Source organism: Salmo salar, chromosome 12 (genome assembly GCF_965601325.2).
Source record: "Salmo salar chromosome 12, fSalSal1, whole genome shotgun sequence".
NCBI lineage: Eukaryota > Metazoa > Chordata > Actinopteri > Salmoniformes > Salmonidae > Salmo > Salmo salar.
Window position 1 is genome coordinate 40,976,925 of NC_138302.1, and position 22,165 is coordinate 40,999,089.

At 43.6% G+C, this 22,165-nt stretch overlaps 1 protein-coding gene across 1 annotated transcript in view; it reads right to left on the reverse strand.

Annotated features, from left to right (window-relative positions):
* Window positions 1-3,415: 3,415 nt before the first annotated feature.
* Window positions 3,416-22,165, reverse strand: part of LOC106565017 (syndecan-4-like) — a 44,258-nt gene continuing 25,508 nt past the window's right edge. Inside the window, exons 2-5 of the mRNA XM_014131587.1 lie at window positions 4,184-4,376; window positions 4,049-4,077; window positions 3,744-3,927; window positions 3,416-3,567 (exon numbers count right to left, since the gene is read on the reverse strand). Of these exons, the coding sequence (XP_013987062.1) occupies window positions 3,416-3,567; window positions 3,744-3,927; window positions 4,049-4,077; window positions 4,184-4,376 (558 nt within the window). The remainder of the gene's footprint in view (window positions 3,568-3,743; window positions 3,928-4,048; window positions 4,078-4,183; window positions 4,377-22,165) is intronic.

The following is a 22,165-nucleotide window of genomic DNA, read 5'->3' on the forward strand; positions in this document are numbered from 1 at the left end:
ACACAGATCCCTGGAAGCGTATAGTCCATGTGCAGTGAGGAGTCTTGTTTTCTGTCAACAGCGATAAACCATAACCTGTTCAAATAGCTTAGTTTACAAGCATGGTAATCACTGAGATAAGGCCTGACAAAACATACGAGATCACCAGTCATGTACATATGATGGTGTACATACGATTGAGTGGCTGGAATGCGGGTGTATTCACACAGCGAGTTGTCCAAGAGGAATAACAGCATGCCGATTTGTGCACCGTCCAAATTAAATCATAAAACACCTTGGCCACTGCTAGTGATATGGTAGCATGTACCAAGTTATTTTCATCAATCTGGGATTCACTTCAATCTGTTCTTGACTAAATACATTTGAATCAAAACATAGCCATTCAGACCCCTTCCCCTTTTCCACATTACAGCCTTATTCTCAATTGGATTAAATAATCCCCCCCCCCCCCCCCCATTCTAAAAATATAAAACAGAAATACCTTAAGTATTCAGACCCTTTGCTATGAGACTCGAAATTGAGCTCAGGTGCATCCTGTTTCCATTGATCCTCCTTAAGATGTTTTTACAACTTGAGTCCATCTGGGGTAAATTCAATTGACTGGATAGGATTTGGAAACACACCCCACACGACAGTGCATGTCAGAGCAAAAACCAAGCCATGAGGTCGAAGGAATTGTCCACAGAGCTCCGAGACAGGATTGTGATGAGGCACAGATCTGGGGAAGGGTACCAAAACATTTCTTCAGCATTGAAGGTCACCAAGAACACAGTGGCCTCAATCATTCTTAAACGGAAGAAGTCTGGAAGCCCGGCCAAACTGAGCAATCGGGGGAGAAGGGCCTTGGTCAGGGAGGTGACCAAGAACCTAATGGTCACTGACAGAGCTCCTCTGTGGAGATGGGAGAACCTTCCAGAAGGACAAGCATGGTGGTGGCAGCATCATCGACAGGGCTGTAGTGGAGCAGGTTGAGAGCTTCAAGTTCCTTGGTGTCCACATCACCAACAAACTAGAATGGTCCAAACACACCAAGACAGCCATGAAGAGGGCACGACAAAGCCTATTCCCCCTCAGGAAACTAAAAAGATTTGGCATGGGTCCTCAGATTCTCAAAATGTTCTACAGCTGCAACATCGAGAGCATCCTGACTGGTTGCATTACTGCCTGTTATGGCAATTGCTCGTCCTCTGACCGCAAGGCACTACAGAGGGTAGTGCGTACGGCCCAGTACATCACTGGGGCTAAGCTGGCTGCCATCCAAGACCTCTACACCAGGCGGTGTCAAAGGAAGGCCCTAAAAAATTGTCAAAGACCCCAGCCAGACTGTTCTCTCTACTACCGCATGGCAAGCGGTACCGGAGTGCCAAGTCTAGGACAAAAAGGTTTCAACAGTTTTTACCCCCAAGACTCCTGAACAGGTAATCAAATGGCTAGCTGGACTATTTGCATTGTGTGCCCCCCCCCCCCCAACCCCTCACGCTGCTGCTACTCTCTGTTTATCATATATGCAGTCACTTTAACTATACATTCATGTACATACTACCTCAATTGGCCCGACCAACCAGTGCTCCCGCACATTGGCTAATCTGCATTGTGTCCCACCCACCACCCGCCACCCACTCTTTTACGCTACTGCTACTCTCTGTTCATCATATATGCAGTCACTTTAACCATATCTACATGTACATACTACCTCAATCAGCCCGACTAACCAGTGCCTGTATGCAGCCTCGCTACTGTTATTTTTCCTGTTGTTTTTATTTCTTTACTTACATATTGTTCACCTTTTTTGCACTGTTGGTTAGAGCCTGTAAGTAAGCATTTCACTGTAAGGTCTACACCTGTTGTATTCGGCACACCTGACAAATAAAACTTTGATTTGATCATGCTGTGGGGACTTCAGCAGCAGGGACTGGGAGACTAATCAGGATCGAGGGAAAGATCCTTGAAGTCCTGAGCGCTCTGGAACAGGTTCTCAGACTGGGAGGTTCACCTTCCAATAGGGCAACGACCCTAAGCCCACAGCCAAGGCAACGCAGGAGTGGCTTCGGGACCTCTGAATGTTCTTGACTGGCCCAGCCAGAGCCCGGACTTGAACCCAATCTAACATCTCTGGAGAGACCTGAAAATAGCTGTGCAGCCAACCTGAGCTCGAGGATCTGCAGAGAAGAATGGGAAAAACTCTCCAAATAGTGGTCCCGTGTGGCTCAGTTGGTAGAGCATGGTGTTTGCAACGCCAGGATTGTGGGTTTGATTCCCACGGGGGACCAGTACGGGGGGAAAAAAATGTATGAAATGTATGCATTCACTACTGTAAGTCGCTCTGGATAAGAGCGTCTGCTAAATATGTAAAATGTAAATGTACAAGTTTGCCAAGCTTGTAGCGTCATACCCAAGAAGATTCAAGGCTGTAGTCGCTGCCAAAAAGATACTTCAACAAAGTACATTTACATTTTACATTTAAGTCATTTAGCAGACGCTCTTATCCAGAGCGACTTACAAATTGGTGCATTCACCTTATGATATCCAGTGGAACAACCACTTTACAATAGTACATCTAAATCTTTTAGGGGGGGCGTTAGAAGGATTACTTTGTCCTATCCCAGGTATTCCTTAAAGAGGTGGGGTTTCAGGTGTCTCCGGAAGGTGGTGATTGACTCCGTTGTCCTGGCGTCGTGAGGGAGCTTGTTCCACCATAGGGGTACCAGAGCAGCGAACAGTTTTGACTGGGCTGAGCGGGAACTGTGCTTCCTCAGAGGTAGGGGGGCCAGCAGGCCAGAGGTGGATGAGTACTGAGTAAAGGTGCTGAATACTTGTGATATTTCAGTATTATTTTTGGTTTGTCATTATGGGGTATTAGGTGTAGATTGAGTAGAAAAGAACCCAATTCAATCCATTTTAGAATAAGGCTGAAACTAACAAAATGTGGGAAAAGGGGTCTGAATACTTTACGAATGCACTGTAAATATAAAATGCAACAGTGACAGACTTCTGTAATAGTAGTATTAACACAAGAATGGGTACCAAGGTTAAAAATAAATAGCTGTACCAATATTTGTACCATGTCACCTCACTGAGTGTGAAGTTCTCATTCACCTTGTTAGTGTCATTAAAGAGAAGGTGGGAGGGAAATGTCAAGATTTTGCTGCAGTGTCGCTGCAGAATGTACACTTTCGTTTTTACACGAGCAAGAAAAAAAAAGTACAACTATCTTGTACTGCATTGTTTGGCAGCTGAAATGGTTCTCTTCCTTTTAACGGACAGTTAATAAAGTGTTGTTTCCAAAAAATGTTTTAATGAACCAGAGAAGCAGTTTTTTGCTTGTGATGGTTTCTCCCTTTAGGACTTCCCGGCTGTACAGTAAGCAGACAAGAGGTTTGCTTTCGAGAGGCACGCAGCCCGGCGAAGGTGGGCTTTATGCGTAGACCTCTGTGGTGGGAGCCTTCTTGTAGATGGGCTTCTTTCCCAGGTCGTAGCTGCCTTCATCCTTCTTCTTCATGCGGTAGACAAGCAGGAGGATGAGGAGGACAGCAAAGAACAGCCCCACTGCTCCACCAGCAATAAGAGCTGAAACAAAACGCAGTGGAATTACAATTAACATTCTTGCATTGCTTTAATTTGACAAGCAGCAAATCAAGCCACATTTCTGACAAAGCGAAATTTAAACTTCCATACCTTTTTCAAAGTTAAATAAACTCAGATTCAACAATTTAACTAGCACAAATAGTGTGCCATTGCCTCACCTGCTAGGACTTCAGTCTTGTTGAAGATGCTCTCCTCCCCTGCATGGGCCATCAGTACGTTCGATGGGTGCTCCTCAGGCTTGGGAGAAACCCGCACTAACACTTCATTGTTCTTCTGGACCAATTGAATCTCGTTCACTGTGGGTTTGAGCCTCAGGTCTGGAATCTTGTTGTTCATAGAAGGCTATGGACAAAAAGCAGTGAGAATTAGGCCTATAAGTCATTACACTAAAAAGAGGAAACAAAACGTTAGCAATTTGTGGGCTCCCATTTAGAACATAATAGCTAATTATGAGAAACTTCACCTTGTCGTTTTTGATTGTAATAGTTGGTCCTGTCGAGAAAAGAATACACAATTATAGTCTATCAGCTAGCTAAAGCAAAGTAACTTTATATTCTATCAGCTAGCTAAAGCAAAGTAACTTTTTGCTAAATCCAACCTCCGTCGCCAGAGCCAGAGAAATTGTCATAATCCTCATTGTCGTCGGCCTTGTCCTCGTTGTCAAATGTGTCGTGCTCCTCATCGGGGAAGCCAAAGTCTGAGCCGTTGGCGGAGTCTCCAGACGAGATGAGCTCGTCATGAAAAACAGCTTGAGTCGTCTTCATGGGCATCCATGTCTCAGTCTCCCACACCTGCTGGCACAAAACACAGCACTTAAGAGGCAGAATAAATAAAAAGAAACATTCACAGTAAAACAAGATCAGCAAGTAGAAACAAATCCTAGCTGGCATTTGGCTATATTTCCAAAACCACTTTTCAACAGCGGAGAACTACATCAAGTCTGAGCCTACATCTAGTAGCCTGTGAAATGTTGCCCCACTCTTCTTCAAAATGGAAGTGCGAAGTTGCAGGATATTGGCGGGAATTGGAACACTGTTGTATATGTCGATCCAGAGCAACCCACACATGCTCAATGGGTGACATGTCTGAGTATGCAGGCCATGGAAGAACTGGGACATTTTCAGCTTCCAGGAATTGTGTACAGAACCTTGCGACATTGGGCTGTGCATTATCATGCTGAAACATGGGCCTCAGGATCTTGTCGCGGTATCTTTGTGCATTCAAATTGCCATCAAAAAAAATATATATATTGTATTCATTGTCCGTAGCGTATGCCCGTCCATACCAGAACCCCACCATGGGGCACTCTGTTTACAACATTGACATCAGCGAACCACTTGCCCACATGACGCCATGTGGTCTGCCATCTGCCCAGTTGAAGTATGTGCAGAGGTTGTGTGGGTGGCTGGTCTCTGATAATCCCATAGGTAAAGAAGCTGGGTGTGGCGGTCCTGTGGTGGAGTGGTTACACAGTCTGCAGTTGAGGCCGGTTGGACGCACTGCCAAATACTCCAAAACGACATTGGGAGACAACTTATGGTAAAGACATTATCATTGAATTCTCTAGCAACACCTCTGGTGGACATTCCTGCAGTCAGCATGCCAATTGCACGCTCCCTCAAAACGTGAGACATCTGTGGCAATGTGTTGTGACAAAACTGCACATTTTTAGCATGGCCTTTTGTCCCTACCACAAGGTACACCTGTGTAATGTAAATAAATCAGCTTCTTGCTATGCCACACCTGTCAGGTGGCTGGATTATCTTGGCAAAGGAGAAACGCTCACTAACAGGGATGTAAACAAATGTGTGCACAAAATAAGATAAATAAGCTTTCTGCGTATGGAACATTTATGGGATCTTTCCACTTCTTCGGGGTAGGGAGCAGTATTTGGAAATTTGGTTGAATGAGGTGCCCAAAGTAAACTGTCTGTTACTCAGGCCCAGAAGCTAGGATATGCATACAATTGGTAGTATTGGATAGAAAACTAAAGTTTCTAAAACTGTTAAAATAATGGTCTGTGAGTATAACAGAACTGATATGGAAGGCGAAAACCCGAGGACAATCCATCCAGATAAAAAAATGTTATAGCTCACCACTGATTACAATGCCCGTCTATGGGAATATAAAAGGAATACCTCCGCGACTGCAGTTCCTAGGGCTTCCACTAGATGTCAAGAGTCTTTAGAAAGAGTTTCAGGCTTGTTTTTGGAAAAATTAGCTAGAATTTGTAGTTTTTCGAAGTGGCTCCCATTTTGGCTGTAGTGTTTGTAGCGCGTTCCGGTGAGGGCGCGCACTCCGTTATTTATCTCCGGTAATGGACATACTTTGTCTTAAATTGTATAGTTTATTTACATATTAGGGTACCTGAGGATTTATTAAAAACATTGTTTGACTTGTTTGGTAGAAGTTTGTTGGTAACTTACGGGAGTCATTTGTATGCATTTTCAAGCGCGCCAACTAAACTGACTTTTGGGATATAAAGGACTTTATCGAACAAAATGACCATTTGTTATGTAGCTGGGACCCTTGTGATTGCAACCAGATGAAGAGCTTCGAAGTGACTTATTTTATCGCCATTTCTGACTTTTGTGACGCCTCTGCTTGGTTGGAAAATGAATGCAATGCTTTTGTGTGCGGGGCGCTTTCCTCAGATAATCGCATGGTGTGCTTTTGCCGTAAAGCCTTTTTGAAATCTGACGAAGCGGCTGGATTAACAAGTTAAGCTTTTAAATGATGTATGACACTTGTATTTTCATGAATGTTCAATATTATGATTTTTGTAATTTGAATTTCACACTCCGCAATTTCACCAGATGTTGGCCAGGTGAACCTACCCCAAAGAGGTTAAAGTGACTGTGTAGCGTGGTTCGTTCTGCGTTGTGTACTTTTAATTAGGACACTGCCACAACTGGAGGTCTGCTGGTTGAATTATTTTTATTTGCCCTGCACACGAAGAGACAACACACAATACGTTAGCCCTTGGCGCAGTCATAGCGCTCAGGCACCTGCGCGAGCACATGGACACTCACGCAAACATTGTCCCAAGTACTCACAAGTTACAATAGATACCCTAGTTAGCGAGCTCAGTGAAACTTGTTAACTTCTTTGGGCTATGGGGCAGTATTTTGACATCCGGATGACAAGCGTGTCCGTAGTAATCTGCCTGCTAGATTTGGATAGAAAACATTGAAGTTTCTAAAACTGTTTGAATGATGTCCGAGTATAACAGAACTTATTTCGCAGGCGAAACCCCAAGGACAAACCATTCATATTTTTTTTTTGCGGTCACTCTTTTCAATTGTTTTTCATTGGGATTCCAGATTTCTAAGCGACTTGCTTGCAGTTCCTATTGCTTCCACTGGATGTCAACAGTCTTTAGAAAGTGGTTGAGGTTTTTCCTTTGAGAAATTAAGTAGCACTGTTCAGAATGAGGCTAGAGAGAAGTGTACTTTTTGAAAGAGGCGCACAACCAGAAAGCTCGCTCCACTTTGTTTTCCTCCGGTATTGAACGCTGTTTATCCCGTCTTAAATTTTAATAAATTATTTACGTAAAAAAAATACCTCAAGTTGTATTAGGAAAGTTGTTTGAAAGGTTTGGACAACGATTACAGGTAACTTATGAGATATTTTGTAGTCATGTTGCGCGATTTGGAACCTGTTTTTTTCTGGATCAAACGCACCAAATAAATTGACATTTTGGATATATAACGACGGAATTAATCGAACAAAAGGACCATTTGTGATGTTTATGGAACATATTGGAGTGCCAACAGAAGAAGCTCGTCAAAGGCATGCATTATATATTTTTTCTGCGTTTTGTGTCGCGTCTGGCGGGTTGAATCATGATTGTCTGTTTGTTTGGTGGGGTGCTATCCTCAGATTATAGCATTGTTTGCTTTCGCCGTAAAGCCTTTTTGAAATCTGACACGTTGGCTGGATTCACAAGTGCAGCTTTAGTTTGGTGTATTGCATGTGTGATTTCATGAAAGTTTACATTTTATAGTAATTTATTTGAATCTGGCACTCTGCATTTTCACTGGACGTTGGCCAGGTGAGACGCTAGCATTCCACATATCCCAGAGAGGTTAACATAAATCTTTATATTGTCCACATTGTAACAAACTTATGGTTGCATAACAGCACATTGTGTAACATTACCACGGTTTTATATTAAACAATTTCGGCGCCAAGGACAACATACCTTGCTATGCCGAAGGTCAGGGAAAAGAACAATAAGGGGGTACGGAAATACAGATAACGCGATGGGCCAAACCAAAATATACACAACTTTTACAATCACGTGCATGTACAATATTGACATGAAAAAGTGTTTGTACACAAAAGAACAACAGCCATGCAGCTGTAATTAAATAAAACACTGAATTATTATTATAAAATTATTAACATCCCCTCTTGACCTAGCCTATTTGAATTGGTCCTTGTGCACAACTTGGTGCATAATCTAGGGGAACATCACACTGCTACATATGCATAGATGAGTAGCAGCAGCGTGGGGGGAGAGGCATTGCAAATAGTCTGGGGTAGCCATTTGATTAGATTTTCAGCAGTATTATGGCTTGGGGGGGGGGGGGTAGAAGCTGTTGAGAAGCCTCTTGGACCAAGACTTGGCGCTCCGGTACCACTTGCCGTGCGGTAGCAGAGAGAACAGTCTATGACCAGGGTGGCTGGAGTCTTTGACAATTGTTTGGGCCTTTCTCTGACACCGCCTAGTATAGAGGTCCTGGATGGCAGGAAGCTTGGCCCCAGTGATGTACTGGGCCGTACGCGCCACACTCGAGTGCCTTGCGGTCGGAGGCTGAGCTGTTGCCATTCCAGGCAGTGATGCAACCCGTCAGGATGCGCTCGATGGTGCAGCTGTAGAAACATACCAAATATTTTCAGTCTCCTGAGGGGGAATTGGCTTTGTGGACCAAGAGTCTTTTGGCGATGTGGACACCAAGGAATTTGAAGCTCTCAACCTGCTCCACTACAGCCCCGTCGATGAGAATGGTGTGCTTGGTCCTCCTTTTCCTGTAGTCCACTATCATCTCCTTTGTCTTGGTCACGTTGAGGGAGAAGTTGTCCTTGCGCCATACAGCCAGGTCTCGGACCTCCTCCCTATAGGCCGTCTTATCGTTGTCGGTAATCAGGCCAACCAATGTTGTGTCATTGGCAAAGTTGATTGTGATGGAGTTGTGCCTGGCCATGCAGTCATGAGTGAACAGGGAGTACAGGAGGGGCCCCCCCATGTTGATGATCAGCGTGGCAGATGTTATCTACCCTTACCACCTGGGGGCAGCCTGTCAGGAAGTCCAGGATCCAGTTGCAGAGGTAGGTGTTTAGTCCCAGGATCCTTAGCTTAGTGATGAGCTTTGAGGGCACTATGGTCTTGAGTGCTGAGCTGTAGTCAATGGATAGCATTCTCACGTAGGTGTTCCTTTTGTCCAGGTGGGAAATGGCAGTGTTGAGTGCAATAGAGATTGCATCATCTATGGATATTTTGGGGTGGTATGCAAATTAAAGTGGGTCTAGGGTTTCTGGGATAATGGTATTGATGTGAGCCATGACCAGCCTTTCAAAGCACTTCATGGCGACAGATGTGAGTGCTATGGTCTGCTTGAAACATGTTGGCATTACAGACTAAGTCAGGGACAGGTTGAAAACGTCAGTGAAGAAACTTGCCAGTTGGTCAGCGCATGCTCGGAAGTACACGTCCTGGTAATCCGTCTGGCCCTGCGTCCTTGTGAATGTTGACCTGTTTAAAGGTCTTACACACGTCGGCCTTGGAGCGCGTGATCAGTCGTCTGGAACAGCTTTTGCTCTCATGCATGTTTCAGTGTTACTTGCCTCGAAGCGAGCATAGAAGTAATCTTGCTCGTCTGGTAGGCTTATGTCACTGGGCAGTTTGCAGCTGTGCTTACTTTTGTAGCCTAAAAGTTTGCAAGCTCTGCCACATCCGACGAGTGTCAGAGCCGGTGTAGTACGATTTGATCTTAGTTGTGTACTAACACTTTGCAGGATTTCTTATAAGCTTCCAGGTTAGAGTCCCGCTCCTTGAAAGCGGAAGCTCTACCATTTAGCTCAGTGACAATGTTGCCTGTAATCCATGGCTTCTGGTTGGGGTATGTACAGTCACTGTGGGGATGACGTCGTCAATGAAGCCAGTGACTGATGTGGTGTACTCCTCAATACCATCGGAAGAATCCCAGAACATATTCCAGTCTGTGCTAGCAAAACAGATGAGCATTTTCCTGTTTGATTATGGCGGTATACAGCTCATCAAGTTTGGTCTTAGTGCCAGCGTCGGTCTGTGGTGGTATGTAGACAGCTACGAAAAATAGATGCACTCTAGGTAGATAGAATATCTCATAAGCTGAAGACCACGCTACCTCAGGCGAGCAAAACCGAGACTTCCTTAGATATCGCGCACCAGCTGTTTACAAATATACATGGACCGCGACCCAGTCTTACGAGGCTGCTGTTCGATCCTGCCGATACAGCATATAACCCACAGACTCGGTGAAACATAAGATATTACAGTATTTAATGTCCCATTGATAAGATATGTGCTTTTACTTCGTCCAATTTATTATCCAGCGATTGCCATTGTACCAAGGCAGATTAGCCACTTGTCACCGGATCCTCAAGGCACACTTATCTCCTGCGAAATCTTTCTCCTGTGGATGACAGCCTGTTCGGGTGTCTGGAGTAAATACCTCTCATCCAACTCATTAAAGAAATATTCTTAGTCCACTTCAAGGAGCGTAGTCGCTGTTCTGATGTCCAGATACTTTTTCGGTCTTAAGAAACAGTAGCAGCAACATTCTGTACAAAAGCTAGAATGCAAATATATATATATTTTTTGCACGGTTGGTTACGAGCCAATAACATGACTGGGACGAGGGTTGTCAAGATACCAGTGTCGCAAAATTTCCAAGGCAAAAAAGAAAAACATGAAATAGACTAAACTCTATGGTCATATAAAAACCTACTTATGTAAAATTGTGGGTGCTAACACAATAAGAGAGCCACTCTCTTAAGAGCGTCGTGTCTTTACCATAATTAACGTGATAACGATTTTATCAAATCGATTAACTATTTTGATTAAATTAATCCTGCAACAATTAACTCATTAGCAATCTTGGGGCACCACAGACAAAGTGTATTTAATCCGGAAAACAGTAACTTAAAGATCTTACATTTCAGTAATCGATCAGTCATTAATTAATAGTTACCTTCAGTCTCATTGTGAACGTCCCAAAATTCTTGGATATCTGCACGAACCTTCGCATAAATCAGTGAGTGCATAAATCAGCGACAGTAAATAAATAAGCCAATTTCTAACTAATCAAACAGAATGATATAAACAGAATATCTTACAAGCTACATAATGCAATGAAAAGTCCCTAGTGGACTAAACCAATATGACTGCTTGTTACACAAAATGGAAGATTCAAAAGAGGGGGAAAGGGAGGGGCATGTAAGAAAGAGCAGGAGAAAAAGACAAGGACTTCACTAACGTACATTACAGCTGAGAACGATGCTCATGGAAATGCGAATACTCTGCAAATGAACAGCAGCTCCTTAGAAATAATTGCAATGTACATATTTATGTGTGTATGTCTTTGCTGTCTATCCGTTGAAAACACTTGATCCATCTACGGGGAGTAATTCAACAGAAAGTCTGGTTGTCCAGCAGAGATAAGTATTCCGTAGTTGTAGCTTGTTCAGCGGGCTCTGTTATAATGGAGACGTCAGAAGTACCAATGGTCGCTTGATAGGGAACTGTTCTTAACCTCTTGGGGCTAGGTGGGACGCTAGCGTGCCACCCGTGGTGCACTCCATCAACAGCAGGTGCATTTCAAGAGCGGCAAATTTGAATCCAAATAAATGTCAAAATTCAAATTTTTCAAAAATACAACTATGTTACACCATTTGAAAGATAAACATCTCCTTAATCTAACCACGTTTTACGATTTCAAAAAGGTTTTACGGCGAAAGCATAAATTTAGAGTATGTTAGGACAGTACATTTACAAGAGTTGTGTGTAATGTTTTGTCAAGTCAAAGACAGGGTCACCAAAACCATAAAACCAGCTAAAATGATGCACTAACCTTTTACAATCTCCATCAGATGACACTCCTAGGACATTATGTTAGACAATGCATGCATTTTTAGTTCTATCAAGTTCATATTTATATACAAAAACAGCGTTTTACTATGGCATTGATGTTGAGGAAATCGTTTCCCTCCAATAACCGGCAGTCAAGTCAGCGTCAGAAATTAAATAATTAAAATTAGAAAACATTGGTAAAATATTATATTGTCATTTAAAGAATTATAGATTTACATCTCTTGAACGCAATCAACTTGCCAGATTTAAAAATAACCTTACTGGGAAATCACACTTTGCAATAATCTGAGCACTGCGCCCAGAAAAATACGCGTTGCGATACAGACTAGACGTCATGTTGGGGAGATCTAAAATCGAAAATACTATGTAAATAATCCATTACCTTTGATTCTCTTCATCAGATGTCACTTCCAGGTATCACAGGTCCATAACGAATGTAGTTTTGTTCAAAAAAGCTCATCATTTATGTCCAAAAATCTCCGTCTCGTTAGCACATGATGTAAGCCAGCCGGACTTCTCGTCATGAACGAGGGGAAAAAATATATTTCCGTTCGTTCAAACATGTCAAACGTTGTATAGCATAAATCATTAGGGCCTTTTTTAACCAGAACATGAATAATATTCAAGGTGGACGAATGCATACTCTTTTATAACGTATTGGAACGAGGGTACCCAACATGAACTAGCGCGCCAGGTGTCTAATGGGACATCACCGTTCCATGGCTCTTGTTCGGTCAGATCTCCCTCCAGAAGACTCAAAACACTTTGTAAAGGCTGGTGACATCTAGTGGAAGCAATAGGAAGTGCCAAAATATTCCTAAACCCCTGTGTTTTTCAATGGGATAGGTTTAAAGTCAATACAACACATCAGGTATCCACTTCCTGTCAGAAAATGTCTCAGGGTTTTGCCTGCCAAATGAGTTCTGTTATACTCACAGACACCATTCAAACAGTTTTGGAAACTTTAGAGTGTTTTCTATCCATATATAATAAGTATATGCATATTCTAGTTACTGGGTAGGATTAGTAACCAGATTAAATCGGGTACATTTTTTTTATCCAGACGTGCAAATGCTGCCCCCTAGACCCAACAGGTTAACCTATTAGGGCTAGGGTGCAGTATTGACACGGCTGGATAAAAAACGTACCCGATTTAATCTGGTTACTACTCCTGCCCAGTAACTAGAATATGCATATAATTATTGGCTTTGGATAGAAAAAACTCCAAAGTTTCTAAAACTGTTTGAATGGTGTCTGAGTATAACAGAACTCAAATGGCAGGTCAAAACCTGAGAGATTCCTTTACAGGAAGTGGCCTGTCTGACCATTTATTGTCTTTCTTTGACATCTCATTCAATTACAAAGGATCTCTGCGGTAACGTGACACTTCCCACGGCTCCAATAGGCTCTCAGAGCCCGGGAAAAACCTGAATGTCGTCATTCCAGCCCCAGGCTGAAACACATTATCGCCTTTCTCAAGTGGCCGATCAAGGGACTGTGGGCTTAGGCGCGTGCACTGGCCGCCCCCGTCTTTGTGTTTTTTCCTCTGTTTTCCGAAAAGGAGATTCCCGGTCGGAATATTATCGCTTTTTTACGAGATAAATTGCATAAAAATTGATTTGAAACAGCGGTTGACATGCTTCGAAGTATGGTAATGGAATATTTAGAAATTTCTTGTCACGAATTGCGCCATGCGCACGACCCTGATTTACCATTTCGGATAGTTTCTGGGACGCACGAACAAAACGCCGCTATTCGGATATAACGATGGATTATTTTGGACCAAACCAACATTTGTTATTGAAGTAGCAGTCCTGGGAGTGCATTCTGACGAAGACAACAAAAGGTAATCAAACTTTTATAATAGTAAATCTGATTTTGGTGAAGGCTAAACTTGCCGGGTGTCTAAATAGCTAGCCGTGATGGCTGGGCTATCTACTCAGAATATTGCAAAATGTGCTTTCACCGAAAAGCTATTTTAAAATCGGACACCTCGATTGCACAAAGAGTTCTGTATCTATAATTCTTTAAATAATTGTTATGTTTTTTGTGAACGTTTATCGTGAGTAATTTAGTAAATTCACCGGAGGTTTGCGGGGGGTATGATAGTTCTGAACGTCACATGCTAATGTAAAAAGCTGGTTTTTGATATAAATATGAACTTGATTGAACAAAACATGCATGTATTGTATAACAATGTCCTAGGTGTGTCATCTAATGAAGATCAAAGGTTAGTGCTGCATTTAGCTGTGGTTTTGTTTTTTGTGACATTATATGCTAGCTAGAAAAATGTGTGTCTGATTATTTCTGGCTGGGTACTCTCCTGACAATCTAATGTTTTGCTTTCGCTGTAAAGCCTTTTTGTAATCGGACAGTGTGGTTAGATAAAGGAGAGTCTTGTCTTTAAAATGCTGTAAAATAGTCATATGTTTGAAAAATGGAAGTTTTTGTATTTTTGAGGAATTTGTAATTCGCGCCACGTCTATCATTGGATATTGGAGCAGGTGTTGGATATTGGAGCAGGTGGTGGTTATGATATCGTTTAGTACCTTGAGCGTGGCTGAGGTGCACCCGTGACCAGCTCAGAAACCGGATTGCACAGCAGAGAAGGTATGGTGGGATTCTAAAATAGTCAGTTTGCTTGTTAACTTGGTTTTCAGGGGCTCAAGATAGGCAGGATGGATATAGGTCTGTAACAGTTTGGGTCTAGAGTGTCACCCCCTTTGAAGAGGGGTATGACCGCGGCAGCTTTCCAATCTTTAGGAATCTCGGACGATACGAATAAGAGGCTGAACAGACTAGTAATAGGGGTTGTGACAATGGCGGTGGATAATTTTAGAAAGAGGGTCCAGATTGCCTAGCCCAGCTGATTTGTACAGGTCCATGTTTTGCAGCTCTTTCAGATCTGCTATCTGGATTTGGGTGAAGGAGAAGCTGGGGAGGCTTGGGCAAGTTGCTATGGAGGGTGCGGAGCTGTTGGCCAGGGGTTGGGGTATCCAGGAGGAAAGCATGGCCAGCCGTAGAGAAATTATTATTGAAATTAGATTATCGTGGATTTATCGGTGATGAGTGTTTCCTAGCCTCAGTGCAGTGGGCAGCTGAGAGGAGGTGCTCTTATTCTCCATGGACTTTAGTGTCCCAGAACTTTTTAGAGTTAGAGGTACAGGCTGCAAATTTCTGTTTGAAAAAGCTAGCCTTTGCTTTCCTAACTGACTGTTTATTGGTTCCAGACTTCCCTGGAAAGTTGCATATTGCTGGGACTAATCGATGCTAGTGCGCCACAGGATGTTTTTGTGCTGGTCGAGGGCAGTCAGGTCTGGAGTGAACCAAGTGCTATATCTGTTCTTAGTTCTACATTTTTTGAAAGGGGCATGCTTATTTAAAGTGTTGAGGAAATTACTTTTAAAGAACCATGCATCCTCTACTGACGGGATGAGGTCAATATCCTTCCAGGATACCCGGGCCAGGTCGATTAGAATGGCCTGCACACAGAAGTGTTTTAGGGAGTGTTTGACAGTGATGAGGGGTGGTCGTTTGACTGCGGACCCATAACGGATGCAGGCAATGAGGCAGTGATCGCTGAGATCTTGATTGAAATCAGCAGAGGTGTATTTGGAGGGCAAGTTGGTCAGGATAACATCTATGAGGGTGCCCATGCTTACAGATTTAGGGTTATACCTGTTAGGTTCCTTGATAATTTGTGTAAGATTGAGGGCATCTTGCTTAGATTGTAGGATAGCTGCGGTGTTAAGCATATCCCAGTTTAGGTCACCTAACAGAACGAACTCTGAAGATAGATGGGGGGGCAATCAATTCACATATGGTGTCCAGGGCACAGCTGGGAGATGGGGGGGCAGGGGCTCTATAAACAGGCAGCAAAAGTGAGACTTATTTCTGGAGAGATTCATATTAAAAATTAGATGCTTGAACTGTTTGAGCATAGACCTGGAAAGTATGACAGCACTTTGCAGGCTCTCTGCAGTAGATTACAAATGCTCCCCCTTTGGCAATTCTATCTTGACTGAAAATGTAGTTGGGGATGGAAATCTCAGAATTTTTGGTGGCCTTCCTAAACCAGGATTCAGATACGGCAAGGACTTCAGGGTTGGCGGAGTGTGCTAAAGCAGTGAGTAAAACAAACTTAGGGAGGAGGCTTCTGATGTTAACATGCATGAAACCAAGGCTTTTACGGTTACAGAAGTCAACAAATGAGAGCGCCTGGGGACACATAGGGCCTGGGTTAACCTCTACATCACCCGAGGAGTAGGATGAGGGTACGGCTAAAGGCTATCATAACTGGTGGTCTAGTGCGTTGGGGGCAGAGAATAAAAGGAGCAGATTTCTGGGCGTGGTAGAATAGTGACAGCATAATGTACAGACGGTAGGGTGTGGGTACAGTGGAGGTAAACCTAGGCATTGAGTGACGATAAGAGGTTGCATCTCTGGAGGCACTAGTTATGCTAGGTGAGGTCACCGCATGTGTGGGAGGTGGGACAAGAGGTATCTGAGGCATGTTGAATGGGGCTAGGGGCTAGGGGCTCCGCAGTAAAATAAAACAATAAGTACCCTACACAGTATACAAGGCATATTGGCATTAGAGAGAGACAAAGCAATCACAGGTGTTGAATTACATTTACATTTTAGTCATTTAGCAGACGCTCTTATCCAGAGCGACTTACAGTAGTGAATGCATACATTTCAATTCATACATTTTTTTTATCCCCATACTGGCCCCCCGTGGGAATCGAACCCACAACCCTGGCGTTGCAATCACCATGCTCTACCAACTGAGCCACAGGGAGAAAACCGTGCTCTACCAACGGAATGGGAGAGCTAGCTAAGACAACAGCTAATCAGCTAAGATAACAACAGGTAAAATGGTGATGAATGGGCAGAGGGTCAGTTAACTACACAGGGCCTGAGTTCGAGGCTGGGGCCGACAGATAAACGAAATAAAAAACGGAGGCTAAGGTCTATTTCTCCACTTCCTATCTGACTGACATGCCCAAAGTAAACTGCCTGTTACTCAGGCCCAGAAGCCAGGATATGCATATAATTGGTACCGTTTGATAGAAAACACTGAAGTTCATAGAAATGTTATAATGTATGAGACTAACAATTAATATGGTAGGAGAAAATCCAAAAGAAAAACCAAGCAGACTTTTTATTGAGCCCATGCTCTTACAATGGAAAGCTATGGGTCATATGCAATTCCAGCTCCCATATTGCAATTCCTTCGGCTTCCACTAGATGTCAGTCTTGGTTCAATATTTCAGGCTTGTTTCTTTCCAAACGGGGAAGAATTGAGTTTGTACTGGGAGTCAGAGTTGGAAATCAGTCTGTGCGCGCGTGACGAAGGGGACGCACGCTTGCTTATTTTGCTTTTCTATTGAACATCTTTCCGTATGAAATATTATAGTTTAATGACATTTTAGGGTACCTCAGGATTAAATAGAAATGTATTTTGACTTGTTTTAACATAGGAATCCAAAAAGCTGCCACTAAACTTTCTCTGCACGTTGAACGAGTGGATTACTCAAAATCGATGGCGCCAACTAAAGACTTTTTGGGATATAAAGGATTTTAACAAAACGACACTACATGTTGTAGCTGGGACCCTTTGGATTGCAAATCAGAGGAAGATTTTTGAAAAAAGTTAATATTTAAATCACCATGTGATTTTATGAAACCTGTGCTGGTTGAAAAATATTTTGATGTGGGGTGCCGTCTTCAACAATCGCATGGCATGCTTTCGCTGTTAAGCCCATTGTAAATCGGACAATGCAGTTAGATGAACAAGACTAAGCTTTTAACCGATATAAGACACTTGTATGTACCTAAATGTTTAATAGCCATAATTTATTTGAATTGCGTGCCCTCCAATTTCACCGGAAGTTGTCGTCTAGCCCTGAGAAGTTAATGAACAGTCCATCAGGCATCAGCTATGTAGCCAGGTGATCATAGGGTCCAGTGAACAGCAATAGATGAAACAGGGGAGCCGTTAGGTAGTCGTTACTACGCTGGCAAAGCGGGGGACAGCGTTCCCAAAGTTAGCTGTCCGGGGCTAGCAGAAGCGTCTTCACCGACGTCTGACAAAGGCCGGTTGAGGGCACATGATGGAATTACGTCGGCAGACCAGTCGTGATGGATCAGCGGGGCTGCGTGTCGACAAAGGGTCCAGGCCAATTGACAAAAGAGGTATTGTAGCTGGAGTGATTGTTTGCTAGCTAGCCGGGAGATGCGCCTGGCTTGAGGTTAACTGGTGCTAGCTTCGGGACAAGGGGATTAGTCACTATAGCCACTCGGTAGCAGCTAGCTAGCTGCAATGATCCGAAGCAAAGGTCCAGAGCTTATGGCAGGAATCAGGTGATGTAGTGGCTTCTAGTTGTGTTAGTGAAGAGTCCGGGAGGCATCAGCTGTGTAGCCGAGTAATCATAGGGTCCACTGAGCAGGCCGGGAGATGGGCCGGTCTCAAGTCTAGCATCAGGGCTGGGCCACTCTGGAGTAATGGTCCAGAGCTTACGGCAGGAATCTGGTGATGTAGTGGAGAAAAGCAGTCTGATATGCTCAGGGTTGATATCGTGCTGCTATAGAATTGTGGAGTGTAACTCTTTGTGATGGCCAGTTCAAGACTGTCCACCTGCTTGGTCTTTAGTTTTAAGCCACTTCTCAGCCATGTAGCCACCGCTTCATGCCGTCTGGTTTATAGAGATTCTTCTGTTGAACGTTTGAGTGTCTTACCTTCCAGCTAAAGCTGTCGATCCCGCTGGTCTAATGTAAAATTGTCATGGGTCCTTTTATGCACTCTGGAAAAAGGAGCCTTCCATGACGCCGACATAATGTCTGTGCTCACTGACTGGTTAAAACTTCATATGAAAAACAATTCTCTCATTTAGAAGGCTAACGTCACATCTCACAAATATAATTACATATGAAACTAAAGTTTCACAACATCTAGATGTGAATCTGATCACTGGGAAATATACACATTGAGAGAGGTGTTCTACTGTCCTTAGTTACATCACAAATTAGTAATGAATTCGACATGATTGGTCTTTAAGTACCCACGGACCCTTCCAACTACTTGGATTACATAAATGTTTCATTATCCAAACTTGGATGTCACAGTACTACAAAGTCTGTTGTAACGAAGGTATTTTTAACTTCCCTTTCATTGTGTGGTAGAGTTCCTGCAGGTATTTACAAACGTCATAAAACTGGTGAGAGAGAAGGGGGAGGATCTGGCACCTATGATCCTCACCCAAAAAGAGCAAGTCATAACAGGAGCATTTGTTCTGGGTCTGAAAAAACAAAAAGGCCTCAGTGTTGGCAGCTTTATAAGAGCGACAACTGTGGAAGCAAAGTTTTGTTTTACATGGCAGGAGTCATGAAGCAAGGACATTCACCTAAGCCAAAGTCAAGTAAGTGAAAAGAACAGCTGATATTTCACTTAAAAATCATGCAAATCCTAAACATAGTGTTCTGAATGAAAAAGGAACAAGTCAAGATCTGGTAACTGAATGTGGAAGGGAAATGATTAAGCAGCCGGAAAATCCTTAATATTACACAAATTTAGATAAGGTGCTAGTCATGTTTGCCTATGCGTCAGGAGCGTGTCATTACCTTACACCAGTTAGGATTAGGCCCATGTCCCAAACTATGCAGAGTTGTGTTGATTCCTTGATATCATTGCAGGGCAACAGCCTGGAACATGATAAAGCAGGCCATGTCCAAGCCCGGAGGCTATAAATGGTAGAATTCCCAATGGAAACAAATCACGGTTCAAATCCCATTTTTGGCAAAGACGTCATTTATTTCTAGTACTCAGCCACAAATCCGCAAGATCTTTCAAAGTACACTCAGCAACAACAAAATATATATTTATATTTCAGGACCTAGTCTTTCAAAGAACTCGTAAAAAGCCAAACAACTTCACAGATCATTGTAAAGGGTTTAAACACTTTCCCATGCTTGTTCAATGAACCATAAACAATTAATGAACATGCACCTGTGGAACGGTCGTTAAGACACTAACAGCTTACAGACGGTAGGTGATTAAGGTCACAGTTATGAAAACTTAGGACACTAAAGAGGCCTTTCTACTGACTCTGAAAAACACCAAAAGAAAGATGCCCAGGGTCCCTGTGTGAACGTGCCTTAGGGATGCTGCAAGGAGGCATGAGGACTGCAGATGTGGCCATGGCAATAAATTGCAATTTCCGTACTGCGAGACGCCTAAGACAGCGCTACAGGGAGACAGGACGGACAGCTGATCGTCCTCGCAGTGGCAGACCACGTGTAACACCTGCACATCCAAACATCACACATGCAGGACAGGATGGCAACAACTGCCTGAGTTACACCAGGAACGCACAATCCCTCCATCAGTGTCAGCAATAGGCTGAGAGAGGCTGGACTGAGGACTTGTAGGCCTATTGTAAGGCTGGTCCTCACCAGACATCACCGGCAACAACGTGACCCATGGGAAAACCCACCATCGCTGGACCAGACAGGACTGGAAAAAAGTGCTCTCCACTGACGAGATGCGGTTTTGTCTCACCAGGGGTGATGGTCGGATTCGTGTTTATCGTCGAAGGAATGAGCATTACACCGAGGCCTGTACTCTGGAGTGGGATTGATTTGGAGGTGGAGGGTCTGTCATGGTCTGGGGCGGTGTGTCACAGCATCATCGGACTGAGCTTGTTCTCATTGCAGGCAATCTCAACGCTGTGCATTTCAGGGAAGACTTCCTCCTCCCTCATGTGGTACCCTTCCTGCAGGCTCATCCTGACATGACCCTCCAGCATGACAATGCCACCAGCCATACTGCTTGTTCTGTGCGTGACTGTCAGTGTTCTGCTGTGGACAGCAAAGAGCCCGCATCGCAATCCCATTGAGCACGTCTGGGACCTGTTGGATCGGGGGGTGAGGGCTAGAGCCATTCCCCCCATAAATGTCCGGGAACTTGCAAGTGCCTTGGTGGAAGAGTGGGGTAACATCTCACAGCAAGAACTGGCAAATCTTGTGCAGTCCATGAGGAGATGCACTGCAGTACTTAATGCAGCTGGTGGCCACACCAGATACTGACTTACTTTTGATCAGGGACACATTCCATTTCTGTTAGTCACATGTCTGTGGAACTTGTTCAGTTTGTTTCAGTTGATGAATCTTATGTTCATACAAATATTTAAGTTTGCTGACAAACGCAGTTAACAGAGAGAGGACATCTTTTTTTTGCTGAGTTTAGAACCCAGAAACACACTTTACTACCATCAACGTATCAACACTAACAAAAATGCAAGATTTTCAAAAGGCTTACAGTTCATAAGTAAATAAATGCAGTCGGCCCTCATCTATGGATTTCAGATACGCATCCGTTGGTCACATACCTATATTAAAAAAAAGCTGTGGATAAGAAAACCAGTCAGTATCTGGTGTGACCATTTGCCTCATGCAGCGCGACACAGCTCCTTCGCATGGAGTTGATCAGGCTGTAATTGTGACCTGTGGAATGTTGTCCCACTCCTCAATGGCTGTGCAAAGTTCTTGGATATTCATCACAAACATGCTCAATGGGTGACATGGTGAGTATGTAGGCCATGGAAGAACTGGGACATTTCAGCTTCCAAGAATTGTGTACAGATCCTTGCGACATTTGGCCTTGCTGAAACACGAGGTTATGGTGGCGGATGAATGGCACGACAATGGTCCTCAGGATCTCGTCACGGTATCTCTGTGCATTCAAATTAACATCGAACACAATTGCATTTTATCGTTGTTCTTTGCTTATGCCTGCCCATACTGCCAACATGAGGCACTCTGTTCACAATGTTGACGTCAGCAAACTGCTCGCCCACACGTTGCAATCTGTATGCAATCTGCCCAGTACAGTTGAAACCAGGATTCATCCATGAAGCACACTTCTCCAGTTGCCATCAAAGGTGAGCCTTTGCCCACTGAAGTCAGTTACGACACCAAACTGCAGCTAGAACAATACGCAGGTGTGGATGAGCACACAGAGGAGCTTCCGAGACTGACAGCTTGTGCAGAAATTCTTCAGTTTTGCAACCCACTGTTTCATCAGCTGTCCAGATAGCCAGTCTCAGACGATGTGGAGGTCCTGGGCTGGCATGGTTACACATGGTCTGCAGTTGTGAGGATGTACAGGCAAATTCTCTAAATTTATGAATTTGGTAGAGAAATGAACATGCAATTCTCTGGCAACAGCTCTGGTCTTGCAACTTGAGACATCTGTGGCATTGCATTGTGTGACAAAACTGCACATTTTAGAGTGGTCTTTTGTCCCAGCACAAGGTGCACCCATGTAATGACCATTCTGTTTAATCAGCTTCTTGATATGCCACACTTGCCAAGATAATCCATCCACCTGACAAATGAGAAATGCTCACTAACAAGGATGGTAACAATGTGCACAAAATTGAG